Raw genomic sequence first — 19,992 nt, 5'->3', positions numbered from 1 at the left:
TCAATAGGTTGGGCCAACATGGCAATATTTGCAATCTCCAAATGTAAATATTTTCTTTATTGACATGTAATTTACTGTTTTCTAAGGAGGCAAGACAATAATGTAGTCTCAACAAGTAGATTTTGCCATCTCACTCTGACCCCAGGAGTATTTTTGCCTAATCTCTGTGCTGCAACTCAGCAGCCATGTGCTTTTGCTTCCCATCAAGGCTGATGCTACAAGCGGGGAACTTTTGCACAGTGTTACAACAGCCACAGGTGAAGCAGTAGTGAGGCCAGGGTTCATCACACCAGTTGGGAGCTCTGGGCAGAGAAACCAGCATCCACTGGTGGGAAGTAAATTGGGTGTTTAGAATCTTTTTCTCAGTGATAATCTAGCTCAGAAATACTGAAGAAAGGATGGGATTGATTTTTGCAAATCTTATTGATACCAGAAGTATGCCTGCAGAATTACTTGGACTAGAGTAATGCATTACTACTTGTGGTATGCAGCCCAGGATCCAACAAAAAAGGAATGGATAATTAAAAGGTTTTGTCTCAGCATTTTCAAAGTTCCCCCCAATTTCCCTGCTGGACTGAGCCCTAAATGAAACCTAGTGCTCCCTCTCTTCACCAAAAGTGTAATTTTCCATTCTCTTCTCTTGGCTAACAGAAGTCCATCCAGTTTCAACAGTAATTTATACATAGAAAATGGCTCAAGCATTATTTTTAGCCAAAGGAGGTATTAACATTTATGCAGTTAATTGGGGGCCGGTGGCCAGGAGTTCAGTACTCTTCTGTGACCAAATCTAGAACAAGTTACATAAAGCCTTTTGTTAGGGTTTAACAATTATAGGGCTTAGTTCTTTAAGAATCTCATATGCAGCAGTCTCTTGTACTTGGGTGATTATTACTTGACCCAAATAGTTTCAGAAATCTGCTAGGAGGAAACAGGCAGCCAGTTATTGAAGGCAACAAAAGATGAAAGGGACAAAACAAGAAGCATGACTGAAACATGGTTCCAAGTGATGGTCACCCTCTGCATAGCAGCCAAGTGTTTAGCTGAGTTCTTGCTCCTACCAAAACAGCCTTTCCTCCTTCCCCATTGAATGCCTGAGGGTTAGACAGGCCAACAGCAAAGGGACACCACCTTTCAGCAGCGGTGAATTTGAGTCAGATAATCCAGCTGCTGTTTCTTCTATATTGAACCGCTCACGGGTGAGGCCACACCTCGAATACTGTGTTCAGGTTGGGCCCCTCACTACAAGAGGGACACTGAGTTGCTGGAGCATGTCCAGAGAAGGGCATTGAAGCTGGTGAAGGGTCTGAAGAGCAGGTCTTATGAGGAGAGGTTGAGGGAACTGGGGTGGTTTAGTCTGGAGAAGAGGCGGCTGGAGAGAGACCTTATCGCTTTCTACAATTTCCTGAAAGGAGATTGTAGTGAGGTGGGTGTTAGTCTCTTCTCCTAAGTTACTAGCCATAGAACAAGATGAAATGGCTTCAAGCTGCATCAGGGGAGGTTTAGGTTGGGTATTTGGAAAAATTTCTTCACTGAAAGGTTTGTCAGGCATTGGAACAGGCTGCCCAGAAGAGGTGGTGGAGCCACCATCCTCGGGGGTGTTCAAAAAACATGTAGACATGGCACTTGAGGGGATGGTTTAGGAGACATGGTATTGTTGAGTTGATAGTTGGACTTGATCCTAGTGGTCTTTTTCAACCTTAATGATTCTATGGTTCTGTGACTTGTGGGTGTGCTGGGCAGGACAGACATCCTGGGCTTTCCCAGGGGCACAGTACAGCACTTTTAGTCTTTTGGAAAGGGCTGGACATGTGAGAAGTGCGAAGGCATTCAGCTCAGACAAGACAGCTGTCCTCCCCTGCGTGTGTGCAGTGGCAAACTTTGGAAATCAAAATATGTTTCCTGCTTAAAACTTAGGTGTCTGTGTGGTTAAATTGAGATTACTTGACTGGCTGTCAGGCATGTGTTTCTGCCTAGATTTTGCTTTAGATTTTAGCACTCCCTAAGAAATCAGTGTAGGAAAGGAGCAAAGGGATCCAGGAAGTCACAGGCTACCAGATTGCTCTGGGCAAATCAGCCTGGCAGATGCAGAGGTAGCTGGAGGAGCCAGAGGGGTGGGGGCTCAATGGGCTGTCCAGCTGGCACCATGACAGGGATGCAAGAACATGTGGGCAGGCTCCAGAAAACCCTGCCAGTGCAGGAGATGAGCAGCAGTTCAGTGATGGCCAAGGACTTGCTGCCTCCAGCTGGCTTATGCTAATAGCTAGACTGCGCATGCACAGGAGTGGTGGAGAGACCAAGGCAGAGCAAGGCCTCTGCGTAGGCTCCTGGATGTCTTGAAAGCCCAGCCCTGTGCTCCCTAGGCAAATGGTCTCACAGCTCTTCCACAGTCCGTCCTTGCCTTGGTGTGCCCCAGCCGGGGGGCAAGATGGCAATTTTGTGTTGCCTACCTGGGCTGCAAACTATACTTTCTGAGATAATTAGCAATCATTACTGAAGGATGCAGTTTTTAATTACAAAACACGTAAGGATTTTCAAATAATTCAGTCCTGAAGAAAAACAAATGATCTTTTCAGAGGATAATACAGTCAAAATTAATAGGGATGGAAACCGAGTCCTATTCGTAAGTCAGTAGGACCCATGGCAAAGACATGAAAAAGCTATAGGATTTTTCGCTTTTCCTGGAAAACCAGCTTATCTCTGCAGGCACATAAATTGCTATTAAATTATATAGGAGGTGTGGAAATGCTTCTGTTTTCTTAAGGGGAAGAATTACAAAATAGCTATCGTATGTCACGCATACAGCACAGGCTGCAGTCCCCTGCCAACTCACCTTTGCAAGGTAGTTCAGTTAAAAAGTTTTTTGTGGGATTAATGCTCTTCAGAAGATGAGAAAAGGGGTAAGAAAATTTCTCAGCGATATTTTTTGCTGGTAGCACAACATCTTAGGAAGGACACTGGAAACAGAAAACCTGCTGTTTCTGCAAAGAGATCTTCTCAGTACCTGTCTGTGTCTTTCCAAGCATATAGCCTTGCCCAAGACTTAGTTCTGCTTTAGCCTGAATTGAGCAGTGGGTCTCTCACCAAGAGCTGTTTTCAGCTCTGAGATACAGCTTCAGATGGCTCGGAAGCATGGGTGCCACGCTTTGCATCACTTTTAGGGGAAATGAGCAGGTTTCGCCAGGATTCTGGAGGAAAGATACTCTTTAAAATGTGTTGTCCTGCCGGTCTTCTCTGTTCTTCCTGAATCTTTCTTCAAGCTCCCTCTGGTGTTTGTAGTGTGCATTACTACCAATGTTTCCGGTCGTGATTTTAGCCTAAATTTAGAACAACCTGAATGACATCACCGAATTTTTTGAGGTTCATATAAGGTTGAGATGCAAATAGGAGTTTTCAATTGGCTCTAAATGCGACCCTTATTTGACCCAACTTAGATTTTTTCTGGTTTAGACTACTGCCATCCAGAGAATTGAAAATTTGCTTCCCCTGCAATTCCCCTGTATGTTTCTGCCTGGTAAATGAAACGATGCCTGAGGACAGCCACCAAACAGTGTGCCTGTGCAAACTATCCAACTCCTGTAGGTCTGGCTGTGGGAAAGGCAAGAAGCAAGTTGCATCATTGCAAATAATGCGCTTAAGCTGCTATCAGTTTATTTCAGTAGTGTTTCTCCTCTTTCCAGCCCTGGTTAAAACTGAAAGACAATTGAAATTAGAGTGTTAAGAGGTGAATTATGTTTTTTAACACTAAGCCACACTTGTGGATGTGACCTAAGGCCATTCTCACGTTACAGTAATTACATGCAGAAAACCTGCCCCCTGCAGCACTCAAGCAGACTAACTCCACCCACGAAGTTGAGCTCAAATTTCAGTTCCTCCATGGATTGCCCCTGCTCCAGCAATCTGTTACACCAGTTTTCTGCCATTCTGCCACAAATCCCACTCATGGTGTGAAATACTGCACAGCAATACCCCCTTTTGGTAGCCTGGAACAATTTACCAAGGAAGGATAAGTCTGCTTCTCTGTGCCAGACACTGCAGAGGCTAACTTCCAGGCCCAAGCTACTTTTGTGAATTCATGACATGAAAATGAAGTGTTTCCTCTCCCTTTAAAGTGGCTGGAAGGGAAATATTTTTTAAGAACGGATCCATACATGCCAAACTTCCTATTCCCGGCACCAGCAGCAACCTGCCTTTTTGGGGCAGAACTGTGCTCGAGCTGCCATTGAGGTTGTCCAAAGGAGGAAGATGGTGACAAGGTGGCATATGTATGTGGACATGATGGCAAGCTTGGGATGTAGCCTCTGAAGTGAGTCCAAAGCCCAGGGTTGGGCCCTGTAGGGGAAAAAGTCAAAGGGGAAAAAAGGCATAACTGTTCTTGTTATGCTGATCTTTTTAATTTCTTTAAATCACTCGCTGTGATTATTTTGTTCTTAGAGTATATATTTTGCAACAGTATCCTCCTCCCTTAAAGCTCAAATGATTGATCTCATATTTGTGGGAGTTCTTAGACTGATTTCAATAAGTTTTTTCATAGTTGTCATCTTTACTATGAAAAATCTATGTCCTGTGACTTTATGTACCCCAGTGGCAGCAAACCTGCTGTGCAATTCAGTGGATTATAATGCAACTCACTAACATGCTTGAAATAATGAGGTTGCTCTGTTCAGTGGGTATGGTGAAAAATAGAAGCTGCTGCTGGGAGCTCAGATTTGATTTACATTACTGGCAGAAACAGTCCCCTATTAAAATACCATTGCAGGTTGCTATGTTTGTATATTCTTTGATTTCCATTTCATGCTGGACAACGAAGAGGCTGGAAGAGATTTTTTTCTTTTCTTCTGCCCAATGCATATAAACAGTATGTTAAACTGAGGCCTTGCGCCCTTCTGGTGCTGTTGGAAGTAAACATCAGATTACATTAGACTAAATGCAAGAGAAATGGTGGCTGTGCTGGAATCAGTGGGAGATCTGAGCTTTGGGTTCAGTAGCACTGATCTTTCCCTGAGTGTCAGGGTACTCAGGACTAACCCTCTTCCAGGCAGCCCCTACTTCTTTTAGTATGGGATGAGAAGAAAGAGCTGAGTTGACCTCATGTGAGATCAACTTGCCTGTCTGGAAGTTGGGGAGAGGATATGGATTTCTTTCCTTTAACCAAGGGGGAAACCTTTATAGCTGCCCTTAGCTTCAGTCTCTCCCATCCATCTCTTGCCTTCTCAGTGTAACATATGGTCCCATAACTATATTTTCTGTAGTAGGAGCTGGTTTGTCACAAAAAATAGCTCTGAGTCAGTGATACCTTTGGAGAAAAATCTATTGAGAGGCAGTTTTACAGTTTTTTAGCCATTGTCTGAACCTAATTGGATCTTACAAACCCAGTGTGTGAGATGGCCTATATCCTTTTTAAAAGGACGCTTTTCTCAAAGCACTTAGACCTTGACATAAACAGTAATGAATCCATAAAATATCTTAGCATCTGGCACCAGGAGCCTTCAGGGTGTCAAGCAAAACAGGAGATAAGTGGAAGAGCTCTGTGTACATAAGGTTGCAGAACTGGCTGTGGCTGCCAATGAACTGGATTTAATAACGTGCAGAAGTCACATTATTTCAGCTTAAGTTTGATTTCTATTTTGTTTGAACCAGTTTTCTCCTTTATAGATGCCTAACTTGACAATTAGGTGTGCAGTTTAAAGTAGGTGCAATCTCCTATTTGCAATTTAACCCAAGAGGGTCAATTTTCCTGTTTCACAGGGCCGAGGTGGCAAAGGAAGCATCTATGTCTGGGCCTCTGGAGATGGGGGCAGCTATGATGACTGTAACTGCGATGGTTATGCATCAAGCATGTGGACAATCTCCATCAATTCTGCTATAAACGATGGACGGACAGCTCTGTATGATGAAAGCTGCTCTTCAACCTTAGCCTCCACCTTTAGTAATGGGAGGAAGAGAAATCCAGAGGCTGGCGTGGTGAGTCCAGATACTGTTGTCCTGTTGCTTCTGTCTCTGTGTGGTCCCACAACCTATAATGACTCTGTCTGCTTTGGAGCAGCAGATGGTCCTTTGTTGAGATGGATATTTTCTCATCTGCAATACATGATCGTGCCAAAACTGTCAGCCGAGATGTGGGATTAATATTGAGAAAAGCAATGATCTTCCATCTCTTAGAGCTTATATAGTTGGTGTTTTCTTTTATCAGAAACCAGATTTAGTAGTTCAGCTGCAATCTGTAAAAATCTAAATGAAAAGCATCAACATCTTAGATCATACTTGCTTGTACTGGCAGAGCAGTCACGAACCAGACTTCTGCTATACTAGAAGCTGCACAGAGCAGAAAGACGTTCAGTCACCTACAGAGGAAATGTGACGGTTCAGATCACCCTCAGTCTCATACTGAGCAATGCGGAGCATCATACTCAAGTTCCCTACAGGGCCGTACCTACAACTGGAAAATATGCAATTTCTGTTCATGTGTAACTGGGATTCTCTTCTCCTGTACTGATCGCTGCTCTTCAGCACCTTCAGACTAGCCAGGACATAGTCTAATTAACAGAGTGGAAAATTCAGGTGTAATAACTCAAGGTCAGTCTTTGCAAGAAGCCTCTATACATTTTCCTTGGCCCTGTGTCAAACCCAAATTCACATAGTAGCATCCTAAATGCCCCTGTGCAGTAACAGATGGAAAAATACTGGTTTCTGTCTTGATATCAGCTCTCTGCTGATATCAGCCAAGATGATCTGTGGCACCTCTGTAATTATCACCCCATAAAATGTACTTTTAACGTTTCCTTCCGGTCTCTTCTAGTAACTAATCTGCATAGAATATAGCAGCCTGGTACTGCTGTTGGTTCTGGAGTTGCACAAATGTTGGAGGGCTCAATACCACTAATAATTCTAGTTTCAGATCCTTACGATAACCACAAGGGAATTCAAGGCCTTTGGTTAGTCTGTGTTTGTAGGAAATAAATGACATCCATATGAGTTTATGCCCTCTAAGTGGTAATGAACACTGTTTTCCTACGTGATAATTTATTCTTGCATTCACACATTCTATAACTATGTCTCACTGTGTTTTTAAATTGATACACTATTCTAAAGAAGAAAACAGATCTTAGGAACAAACACACAAGTACTCTAAAGAGCAAGGACACAAACTCTGCTTTCTGTAATTTTCTGAGTCTGTAGCTGCAAGGAAAGTGGATAGCTAGTTTCATTAATTATGTCTAATATCATTGCAGGCTACAACGGATTTATATGGCAACTGCACCCTGCGTCACTCAGGAACGTCTGCAGCTGCCCCTGAAGCAGCTGGAGTGTTCGCCTTGGCCCTGGAGGCTAAGTATGCTGTTGAGAAATTCCTTGTGAGCTCTAGAGAGGAGAAGGCCTGCAGTTTGTTTAACGTTGTTCATCATACAGGTTGGCTGTCTGTGGCATGGGGCTAGAACAAGCAGCTAACAAGCTGCCTGCTACAGTAGTGACAAGCTTGGTAACTTAAGATGGAGTGACAGTCTTGCCAAAGCCATGTAACAGATATATTTTGGCTGACTCACTCTCTGTTGTCCTCGCCATCCACTGCTTCCAGGGTTTCTCTTCCCCATTACTGTTTGGATTATTTAATTTACCCACTTATCCAGTGGGAAATGCTCAGCCTACAAAAACATACACAAAAACCTATGGTATCGTACAGGAGTTAATCTTGTGCCACATACTGTCTGCAATGACAGTATGTCATTGTACGACAAGCAGAGATTAAGAGCAATCTTTTAACAACAGCTTTGGCGATCAGTGGTTTAGAGAGAGAGCAGTCAGTCTATCGTCTTTAATAGCCACAGGCAGATTTATCTTTTGTGAATTTTTCTAACTCTCAACTTGTCTGTATTTGGCATCTGTATCGTCCAGTGGCAATCAGCTCCCCAGTAATAACAGTTTTTGGCGGTAGTGAGGAATGTTTCCTTTGTTTTTTCTTAACCTATTGCTGGTAATTTGTTTCTCTGCTATGTAATTGCTCTGTTATGTGAAAGAATAAATATCCATTGTCTATTTACCATCTCCATGCTATTCGTGACATTGGAGAGCTCTTGTATCTCTTGCTTCATTATCTTCTTCTCTAATGATTAGGAGAAGCTTTCTTTACGATAACCTATACCATCTTTTTACTTTGTGTTAAATTATTTTATGAAGTGAGACATTTGCTCAGGTATGTAGCTTCAGTTGCTATAACCATGGCATGAAGTGAGCACTATGTATATGATTTTCTTCAATGGTATGCAGAAGAATGAAGATTTGGCAGAGGAGACAAAGTTCCTATCATTAGCAGAGCAATGATTGTTGTGCTCAGAGCATGACTTGGGTCAAGTCTCATTTTTCAGGTTTTATACACGTAAAACACACGTGCCAAGTGTTTAACTTTGGGTGATCAATCTTTCTACTATCAAATTCATTCAGTGGGACAGCCACACTGTAATAAATAATTCCGGCCGTAAAGATATAAAGGTTTAATTATTTTTTTGACCACTGCATGTTTAACTTGGACTACAGCCTTAGTATTTCAGTAATAATTACCATTCCTCTTCATTTGGGCTATCCATGAAGACTGGAATTACTCTTGCCAAACTATCATGAGTAGAAATTAGACTAATACACCTGGTTTGCAATTGGGTTTCTAGCTTTTGCTGAGAAGGGCAGGGAATGGAAGATAAAGAGAACTGTCAGTGTCTCCTGTCTCCTTCCAGACTGGCTCTATTAAACCTCCATTTTAGTGTGCAGAACTACCCTGGATGAGTTACAGTAGCCTTCACAGGAACGCCTAACAACTCTCCATGCAGTTGAATGCTGCCTGTCATATGTCTCTCAGCTCATATACAATATAAGTCTGTCATGTCTCTAAAAACAGACCAATGTGTGAAATGGGAAGTACAGTTTTGAGATATGTAGCAGCTCTTGAAATGTTTCAATAAGAATTGATGCAAGTGATATCAGTTTTTCAGCTATCTTGTGTCACCTTGGAAAAATGACAGTAATTGGCCATTCTGGTGTACGCTCAGCGTGCACACATGCTTATTACTTGGGGCACAGAAAGCTGAAAAGGGGATCCTTTTAGGTTGATGGTTTGAATCAGACATATTGTAATGTTGAAAGAATTCATCATAAAACAACTAGAATAGCTGTAGTTAGGTAGAATTAGAATGTCAGTTCTAAAGCTTCCAGAATAATAACTTAAGTGCCCTTCCTGTCATCATAATCGCTGCAAATCTAGGAAGACGAGCTGATGATGAAAAATGATCATTGAATCTAGGCAAATGTTATTTTACTGTATCCATCTGTGCTAATGTATCACGGGTGACAAACCTCTACCATACCTTATAATGCAAAGCTACAGCCACCCACAGTCCATACACCCATATTCACAGAATACTGAAATTCCTAACACCTTGATTGTTGTGGGTTATTGGCTTCATCAGACTGGGGCTTCCCTGGGAGAATCTTGGAAGGTCCATGGGAGGAGCAGGCTAGGAAAAGAGGTCAACAATTAAGAGGAAGGCTAAGCAAAATTCTGTTGTCATCCTTTTCTTTTTGTATTCCTTTCAGGATCTGGTATAATACCCTATTCATTTTATTTGCTTAAAAATTGCATGCAGGATCTATAATGTGTAGTTAAAAGAAGTTGTTTCCAAGAAGAGAGAAACAATCATAAATGATTTTGCAATTTTGGGGAATATATTTTGGGGAAGTACTATACAATTAAAACCTATTCTTCCCACTGAAATCAGCAGAAGCTTTGTTATTGATATGTGTATAGATAAAATTTCTGTGTGATTCATAGAAGCAAATTTTACCAAAAGGCTTACTTAAACACATTGTCTTTCTTCAATATCTGCTTGGAAATACTGTACTGTTTGTTTTCCATGTTGCTGTTCCACAGCTTGGATCTGACATGGAGAGACATGCAGCATCTGACAGTGCTCACCTCCAAGAGGAACCAGCTTCACGATGAGGTCCATCAATGGCGTAGAAATGGCGTTGGCCTGGAATTCAACCATTTGTTTGGCTATGGTGTCCTAGATGCAGGAGCAATGGTTAAGATGGCAAAAGACTGGAAGACTGTTCCTGAGAGATTCCATTGTGTTGGAGGGTCAATACAGGAACCTGAGTAAGTGAATAATCTAGTATATGTGTTTGGCTTCTTGTAGGAGATCACAAGTATGCAAATACATTGACAAAGACATAGATAGTCAAAGAAATGTAATGAAAATTTTTTCTAGGAAAGTCTAACATTACCAGTAGCATTCCAACTGTTTCAATAAGTTGATAAAATAAGCTACATGATCTTTCAGTTCCTGGTTGGCTGGAGGAATTCATTCTACAACTCATCTGTGTCATCATTGCTAGTGCCAGCAGTGTTAATAGCAACATCCATTTCTCCTGAGTACTTACAGGTATGTTTGTGCCATGTGTATGTTTGTGAATAAAGAGCCTCTGCAAAAGTGAAAATCTAGGAGGCTGGCACTGTGAATTACATGAACTGCTGGCACATGAAATATCTGGTCACCTAGGTCATATCTCTGTGTGATGTATTCCAGCAGACAGTTTTATCTCCAGAAGACTGAAACAATCATCTACAGGTACCAGTGATTCAGTTTGAACGCTACAGCATTTAATTGTGTTTGGTTTATGTTCAAATCTCTAATTGCAGGCTAGGCAGTCAAATTATTTTCTGATTTACCTTCCTGTGCTAAAGTGAATGAGTCAACAAGTGAATTAATTTATACTAGTTGACTGCAATGGCTATAGTTCAATTCAATTATTTGAAATACTAATCTAATAATGGCCAATTTATGTCTATACCATTTGAAATTTTACTTCAGTGCCTTTTTGAATCATTATTCTATTGGAAAAAGAAAGCAAACCAATATGCCACCCTGGCACATAGCTCAGCCAGGCAAAACTTAAGTTTGTTCCCAGCCTCCAGGTTTGTATTTGCTGGATCCAAGGTTCTACAGCTGAAATCTGAGTTTTAATTTATCTGGCCTACATGTGGTCACAGGTAGGAAACCAACCAGAGTGTGCTGAAGCTAATTTTGAGCTATCTCTAGTTTGTTTATAATTTAAATGCAGACAAATCATCTCATTTATCTTAGTGCAGCCCCACTTATTGAAATGTGGATCATCCTAGAGATGATCCTAGAGATCCTAGAGAAAATTTCTTTCTGTAGGCTTGGCTCCATGCATTAGACAATGTGGTAGAGGTATTCTGGGAACAGACTGAGCCAGAGTCGGGCAAGTGCTATGCAGTAGTACTGTCTCCTTCTGCCTTTGTTTTTCTGTCCTGTTTCTGCTGGTGATCAGATAGAAAAGCAGCAGTGATGGTGTGTTTCCTCCAGCCCCCAGGGATCTGGAACTGCAGTAAAGCTCCTCTATAGCTGTGGTTGCCCAACAGGCTCCAGAGTTGAGACATACATTGCTTTGTATTGGGGTCTTTTATTGAGAACAGCATCCAGAACAGGCTTTGTGCTTAGAGCACACAGATTTGTAAAGAAGAGATTTTTTAAAGCATATAACAGCAGCCAGTTATTTAAACCAAGTCAGTCATGGCCTCAGCTTCCTAGCTCTACTGCAGTGAGTCTCAGTGTGCAGTCTGTATGGGTGTCCCACTGTAATTACCTGAAACATCTGTATGTTAATAGTACTGCTGTAATATTTATGTCCCCAAATGAAACATTGACAGGAGATAATAAGAATCATAACCTGCAACATCTCCATTTTTTGAATTACACTGTAAATAAAACTAGTGAAGTCCCAGCTTCTCAAGAGATGCCTTGGAAATGAAAACTACACTGCACTTCTGCAAGGATAATTGGGTTATTTTTCCAGTTTGGCCTTGCTGGAGCAACATTTTCTATATATTATATATGTTTATCTAGATATAGATATGTGTAGATATAAAATACATATTCAATATATATTTATATAGCTGAGTAGCTGATACAGAAGTGTGTACCATAGGAGCATTGTCAATTAGCAGGAACAGGCCAGGAAAGAATTGACAGGCTATAATATACAGGGTACTAAATACGGATTGCTTTCAAAGTGCAGCATTTCTCTGCCGCACGTAGAAACACTTCTTAGCAACAGGAACAGTGCCTGAAGAGGGATTTTTGTTGGGTCAGCAAAAAGAAAGAAATGGACAAGTCTGAGCCTGGCTGGTCCAGAGAGATACAAAGGTGATTTAGGACAGTCATAGTCCATTAGCTGAGGAACAGGAGCAGGAAAGTATGCTTCTAGAGAGCAATTAGCTCCCCCTGCTCACCTTTAAGGGGTACTACACTTCATGCAAAAGTGAATATATTTTTTATGTTATATATATCTATATATATCTCTCTCTCAATTGCGCAGCGGTACACTGTGAGGGTGTGGAAAACCCCTCTCCTCTTCTGCTCGTGTCAGGCTTTTTCCACCACCCCTGGTTCTTTTTGTGTCTTTGGGGAAATTCACCTGGACTATAGTAATTGATCTAGCAAAGCAGAGAGTATTGGAGCCTAATTAATAGGAAAGGAGGAGACAGAGCAAGCTGTTTCTCACGTGTTTTAGACTGCTGAGAACTTTTGCACTTCAGCATTTATGAAGGTGGAAAGAAAAGCTGTCTGCAGCTGGCAGGCTGTCTGCAAAGCCGGTGGAGTGGTAACACTGCTGTTATTTTGGGTTATGGTGTTATTGTGGGTTTTGGTGTTGATAGAAAAGACTCACACTGTGGTGTCCTCCCTCATTTACTGGAGGAGACAGAAAGCACTTACCACCACTGCTGGAATGAAGCACTGTTTGACAAAGCTTTGTCTGCTCTGTGAGATTGATGTGAGACATGAATTCAGATTGCTTTGAGGACAGTGCTTCCCATGCAGAGAAATTGCAGGTATATGGCAACTATGAGATTATGATCCTTCACCCCTGGCTGGCGTATAGTACATTTCTCTGTGCTTTGGAACACAAAATATGTCTTGAGGGTAGTATAATTTTACATTCAACTATTTTAGCTGTACAATATTTATGTTATTCCAGCTTCTGCTCCAGGGTATCCATAAGGTTCAGAACAACATAGGTTTCAAGCCTGGAAGCTAGGCTTAAATGAAACACTTTCACTGGTCTCTGAAGAATGCACTTTTTCATTACCAAATGGAAAAGGCTGGTACTAATTTCTTTTGAAAAGAAGCTATTCATTACCACAGGGTGGTCAGTGCCCTTTAAAAAGGACTCTCTTCCTTATTTTAATGCAAAACCTAGGTCATGTAGAATCCACTGGAAGAGGTAATGACAAGCCAACTGGAGTCTTTTGTGACTTACTCCCTTGTGTAATGATTGCAGTAATTCTTGGCTGTCAAGTATTTCTTTTAGAAAGAGGAAAGTATCACACTGCTCACAGCTTGCTGATGGGAAAGATGCAGAGACTTTTGTTTATGCTTCTAGTGTAGTTTGCCAGCCAGTTTCGGAGGCAACTGGTATCCTGACCCTGAGGGGTTTAGCAGGTGCTGGGCTGCTGGCAGGGCACTGCTCCCAGGCCAGGCACCAGCGCCCTTGGACCTGCACTGAGATCCTGAGCAGGACTATACAGGTCACTGTGGCTTCTGGCCTCCTCTGCGAGAGCTGGGAAGACTTGGATGCACCTTGCACAGGATTGAGCCTGTATTCCATCTGCAGGTCTAGCTTTCTGGTAATACTCGGGACTAATGTCCTTCAGTTAGTTGTGAGTTTGCCTTCATAAGGACTGACTTACAATCACTAAGAAACTTGTGACTTCAAGGTGCAGCACTTGGACAATTCAGTAAACAATTGTAACTTCTTTCCTCTGTGTGTGCATTCCTGCACAGGAGCACTTCAGGGATAGCGACTTTAATGGAAAAATATTTTTCAAATGAGCTGAAACTAGGATCCTATGTTTGTGCTGGTTTCCAAGTCAGAACAAGGATGTAGGCTTTAACGTGACTGCACTGAAATTCTGTGCAACTGGCTCCCCTGACTCCAGACAGCCATTCACTGCTATCTTTTAAGGTGACTGTCTGACACGAATGAATACTCACGGTTCTACTAAATGTTCAGATTATTATGCAATTACCCAATATAGTAGTGATAAGTAAAGGCAGCTATTAAATGTTAGTAGTTCTTAAATAGCAGTGTGTACTTCTTAATTGTATACCTTCTCTTTGTGCAGGTGTACATTTCATAATGTATTTTCAAATTAAGGTTTTGATATAATTTTCTAAAAAGAGAATGTTCTCTTCCTGGCTAGGATGGCACCTATTATTTCCTTACTTTTTAATGTATTACTAAGGAAAATAGTATGGGTTTTTCTGTGAGGCACCAAAACCCAGTAGTTTTAGAATTAGCCATGTCATGCTGTCTATATCCATTTGATTTGCTTAATTATCTTTTGAATTGCAGAAAGATACCACCAAGTGGCAAGCTGGTCCTCACACTTACAACTGATGCTTGTGAGGGGAAAGAAAACTTTGTCCGATACCTTGAACACGTCCAAGCAGTTATAACTGTGAATTCCACTAGGCGAGGAGACCTCAACATCAACATGACTTCGCCAATGGGAACAAAGTCCATTTTACTGAGCCGGCGTCCCAGGGATGATGACTCCAAGGTGGGTTTTGACAAATGGCCTTTCATGACCACACACACTTGGGGAGAAGACCCTCGAGGCACCTGGGCTCTAGAGATTGGGTTTGTCAGCAGTCTGCCACAGCGGGGCGTGCTGAAGGAGTGGACACTGATGCTGCATGGGACTCAAAGCGCACCATATATAGACCAAATAGTAAAAGATTATCAGTCCAAACTGGCCATGTCCAAGAAGGAAGAGCTGGAAGAAGAATTAGATGAAGCAGTGGAGAGAAGCCTGAAGAGTATACTGAGCAAGAACTAGGGCTGTTCTGCATGACAGTGTCTTTCCTTCCCCAGATCCCTCTACTCACCTTTCTACTATCCAAACTGCTGTTAGACATATTACAATGATCGTCTCTGTAGCCTAATTATCACACTTGATTTTAAAGTCTTATATCTTGTCAATAATTATTTTAATTACCACTGAAGCAATCCCTTTTTTACTCTAATCCACAAATAATACTGTCCCCTACCAAATACTGTGTACAGTTTGTGACTGTAAATTATTTTTCTTTTGTGTCATACAAAAAGGTAATAACCTGCAAACAAGTTGATGGCTTTTCCTTTCATATTTTTGTGGTAAATGTTGTTTGTATTTAAAAAAAAAGAGTGCATTTTAATATTGGCAGTTGGTGATAACGGGCACATTTTTAAATACTACTGTGAGAGAGGGAATCACAAAGAGGTTGGCTGGAGAGATCTTTGAACATGTAACAGCTCCTTTCACAACATTGACTTCAGTGGGACTTTCCCCATTGGGTTCAACCAAAGTAGCACTAGGCCCTACAAAAATAAGTAATCCAGAGGTGAAGAAAATTTACTAATCCAATTTGCAGAAATCCAATTCTCTTGAGTGTTTTCTTTAATATATACGCTTACACAAAACACAGGCTAACACTTCGGCCATAGAATGGTTCAACAGGCATGCAATAAAGAAGCCAAGTGATGCCTAAGCCCAGTGACAGGGGGAGGTGCTTTGCAAACCACAGGGTCAGGGCATTCTAGAAGCACAAGTTTCAGTTTGGGTTGTTCTTATTTAAATTTTGGCAAATTAAATCAATTCACCATCTTACAGCAGAACAAGCACATAGGGAATGAGCTGTATGTGTGCAAAAGTGCACGTGTTTGTCTCTATACTAAGATGTACTGTACCAGCGTAAGACAAGGCTGTGTCAGCATTTCCAACCACAGACCCCTGTTTTCTGGGGTTTACAACCTGGCTGTTAGTAAATTGCTGTGGGAGAAATCTAAAGTACACAGTTTCAGTCCCAAAGCAATTTTTTATTCAAATTTCATTTTTAAAAATAGAGTTGTTATTTTTATGGAGAAAAATATGCCTAAGTTATTAATGTGTAATGCAAAGTTGGCTTTCTTGGGAAATAAAATGTAGCGTTTGGGAAGATTTGTTGGTAATCATTGCTATTTGCTGTTTAAAGAGTCAGTCCCACCCTCACATTTCATACATAAGTAAAGTCAGTTGCTCTCGCCCTTGGAGTCTGCTCTGGCTATTGCTGCAAGACATAACATTCTCCTTGGTGAGGATTACTTATGGTAGTACCCACTACATGTTCTCAGGTGTGAGATCCCAAATTTGACCTTTGAATAATAAAGGGTCTTTGTTGTGCAAATATTTAGGCACCCACTTACAGCAAAGGCTATCAGTGGACCTACTCAAATTCTAATTTTAAGCAGGTGCTTTGGATCTTTGCAGGATCCAAGATCTACCTTTTAGCAGTGACTAGTTTCAGAATTTTATTAGGTATTTTTAAAATGCAGAGTATTACTCTAAAAATGTTTTAGTAAGAATCGTTGTGGTTAATTAGGTGCATAGTAGTAGAAATGCATTCAGTAAATAAATACTTATCTAACAAATTGAAAACATAACCCAAAGGTTATATGGTGCACACGTTTCACTTAAGAATGTACAACCTATGCTGTTATTCCTAGTGAATATCTATCTTTCCACAAATGGCCTGTTCTTTCCTTTACAAATCCAAATGCAAAATAAACAGCTCAACTTACTCAAAGTGTATGTGAATTACACTCTAAAGCCACGACAAGCAGCCTTGGCAGACTGCTTGCAGGGTCCTTGTTGCATGCAGCAGTCCCTTTGGACAATTGAGTCACACTGGGATAAAACAGGAGTTGGCAGGAGAAGAAACAGGCCCTATGCGTTTGGTTTTTTTTATTTTTGAAGTGTTCTTGGTTATTTGTTCAAATACATTAAAGTGCCAACTGTGTTTAATTTGGTGATTTAAAACTTAGCTCAAGGACAAGATGGGTCCATTTCAAAGCATGAGGCATGAGCCAAAACTCACTGAAGTTAAATGGATCAGGGACAGGTTTGCTTGTGTCTTTGGAATGAATGCATTGCGCTGACACCAGCAGGTTTCTATGGGAGGCACCCAGTGCGCAGAAAGAGCAGCATATACATATCTGAGGGAAAAATTTATTATATATATATTTATGCGTATACCTGTATATCTAAATGCATATGACACATCTGTGGTATCTCTCTCTCTGTGTATATATATTACATACAATATGTATATTCAGAGTATGTTACATATATTTGCTTATATATATAGAATTACATATGATATGTAACATATAATACATATACGCACATCATTACTTTTTTGTGTGTATGTGTTCAAAGAAAGAGGTAACTGGAAGCTTCTGAAGCACTTCTAAAATGTGGACAAAGTTTTGGAATACAAAAAGTCCATGTGGAAATCTTAAATGACCATGTACATGACTTTCCATTGCATTCATGTAATTTTGCAGTTCTCTGTTCAATCATTAAATATAGTAAAAAGCAGCAAAATAACTAGATGGTTGTTCATATTTTCATAATGCTGACATAATTTATTAAGTGACAGCTCACGATGGTGAGATACAGAAAGGGTGAGTTTTGATATAAGGATATATAAAACTAAGTGTATATACAATATATAGCTCTACTTCAAATTCTTCACGATTTTTGCATCGGGATCACTGAAAAAATCTGTCCCGTTAGACTAAGTTTTTATGGTATTGCTGATGGAAAATAAAGTTAATTTGTTAGTCTTTATAATAAAGGGGGAAATGAAGCATATGACTTGAAACAGGTGAACACTTCAACTAAAGCCCTGTGATGATGTTTTATAATCTAAGTAAAATAAAGAGCTGTTGTAAACTGGCAGGTCCTATCATCATTGCCTGGCTGAAGGTACATGGGAGGTAATATGCTGCAGTAAGTGGGATGACGTCCTACACCTCTGCTTTTTATACTGGTAAGGAAATTTGTATCCCATGTACACTGGATACTGAGAAAATAAACATGATCCTCCAAAAGAATTGATAGCAACAGATGAAGACTAACAGGTTTTATGTTAACTTTGTGATACGGTGGGACATACATAGAAGACTAAGGTGGCAGGCTAGGAAGAGCCTTGGGAATTACTTACATGGTTCAAGCCTGCTGGCTCCAAGGGCAGCTCTGCAGAGGCATGCCGTGATCCAGGTGCCAAACTGCTGCCCTCATTGGGGAAGGGGACACTCAGTAAGAGAATGACATTTTCACACTGCAGTTCATAAACAGCTCTGGGTCCAAGGAAATACTACAACAGGTTGTTTTTATTTGTTTGGTATTTTTCCTCTGCTGCTTGGAGCCTGTTGAGCCATAAAAGCCCTATTGCCTCTTCCTGCCTGCTTCCCACCCACACTATTGGGTACATTTTCGTTCACATGGTCCCATGGCACAGCGTACTGTCATTCTATAATTTCTTACCATGCCTGCAGCAGTGGAGGAAGGCAGGGACTTCCTGATCTAGGGCTGATTGCCACGGAGGTGGGAATCTGTCTGTTGTAACCTAGGGCTCATCCCAGGCTCTGCTGAATAGCTGGTTGTATTTCACGATTATGCCTTAGCAGTAGCAGTTAAAGACTTTGCTGAGCATTTGCATTTGAGAGGCTGCATTTAAAGCAGCGGCTAGCCCATCATGACATGTACTATACCTTTCAGCATTGTCACGGTGACAATAAACTACTAGTGTTTCGCTATTTTTCCTAAAAAGTTACAGAAAGATGTGGGTAAGCTGTAGTCTATGGGTCATCAACATGTGTGTAGAAGGCAGGTCAACGATTGTAGCCGAATTTAGGTCTTAGTTCGTCATGTTCCTTGACGGCTGCTGATGGTGGTGCCGCTTAGCACCAGCTTGGGTCATCTTGCACCTTGGAATTGCTGCCTACGCAATACAGTATGTGATGGCTTCAATTATGGGTGCCACTAAACTCACTGTAGGCATGATATACACACATGCTGCCAAGCTGCTGAACACATTCACAAACATGAGAAAACTATTTCTATGTCAGCAGTGTAGAGTGGTGCTACCAGAGCACAAAAATAGATGAAAGGGGTGGGGGTGGTGGCTATTCACACAACCACCTAAACAAGGCTCTCCTGAAGTTTTGCCTCTTTGCCGTTGACTAAAGCTTGCTGTATTCCAAACATTAAGCTGTATTGCAGTGAAATTACATGGGTGGGGGTGAATCCTCAGTTCTGTCTAGGTACTGCCTGAATCTGTTTACACCATTTTTTGCCAGAATTATTAAACAGCCTTCCTAGTGCAGCAGTTAGGCTTTTTTTGGGGTGGTGTTTTCTTTTGGGGGGGTGGGGGTGTTCTCCCCCTTTTTTCCACTTGCAGTAGTCAAAAACCTTCTTTTACCAGCAGTTATTCTGAGCAGCTGCTGCCCCCTCACTGGAGTGGAACCTGCATACACATTGATAAATTCCTCCTCTGTGGTTATTTACTGTTAGCAAGAAAAGTCTGGCATAGACTCCCACAGCATTTCAATAAAACAGCATTAAAAAAAAATCCTGAATAAAAATGTGACTATGTGGGTCACCTGTCCCTGTTTCAAAGAAGAAGGTGCCACTTTACCAGCCATAACAGTCAGAGTAGATGCTACAAACACATTGGAACTCACTAATTAAGAAAAAAAAATATCCCAACACATTGAAGGAAAGTGTTGGGTGATATGAGAAGGTAGTCCTGAAGCACAGGCTCATGAGCTCAGGTGACATTTAGACCAGTCCTTCACAGCTGACAGGAATAATCAGCCAGGAAGAAAAAGGCATAACAATACCAAGAGCTGAAACAAAAACTTTGAGAACTGGGATGGGCGAAGACACATGTAGAGCCCAGCTTAGTAAAGCACTTCAGTCTGTACCTTGCTTTAGTGGGATTATTTTTATGCCTGAAGTCAAGCTGAGGCCTAAATGATGCACAAATCTGTAAATAGCACGCAGGATTTGCACAAACACAAGGGAAGGACTTCTTTCCTTTTTTTTTTTTTTTTTTT

General features: G+C 41.2%; 1 protein-coding gene across 3 annotated transcripts in view; it reads left to right on the top strand.

Annotated features, from left to right (window-relative positions):
* The window catches only part of PCSK2 (proprotein convertase subtilisin/kexin type 2), a 103,302-nt gene extending 85,472 nt beyond the window's left edge, over positions 1–17,830 (top strand). For all 3 annotated transcript variants that reach the window (XM_064446730.1, XM_064446729.1, XM_064446731.1), the window contains 4 exons: positions 5,746–5,961; positions 7,230–7,330; positions 9,914–10,141; positions 14,422–17,830. In XM_064446730.1, coding sequence (XP_064302800.1) covers positions 5,746–5,961; positions 7,230–7,330; positions 9,914–10,141; positions 14,422–14,908 — 1,032 coding nt within the window. In that variant the 3' untranslated portion in view covers positions 14,909–17,830. The remainder of the gene's footprint in view (positions 1–5,745; positions 5,962–7,229; positions 7,331–9,913; positions 10,142–14,421) is intronic.
* Positions 17,831–19,992: the final 2,162 nt, after the last annotated feature.

The sequence above is a fragment of the Phalacrocorax carbo genome, chromosome 3 (assembly GCF_963921805.1).
Source record: "Phalacrocorax carbo chromosome 3, bPhaCar2.1, whole genome shotgun sequence".
NCBI classification, from domain to species: domain Eukaryota; kingdom Metazoa; phylum Chordata; class Aves; order Suliformes; family Phalacrocoracidae; genus Phalacrocorax; species Phalacrocorax carbo.
This window is presented reverse-complemented; position numbering and strand designations above follow the sequence as displayed.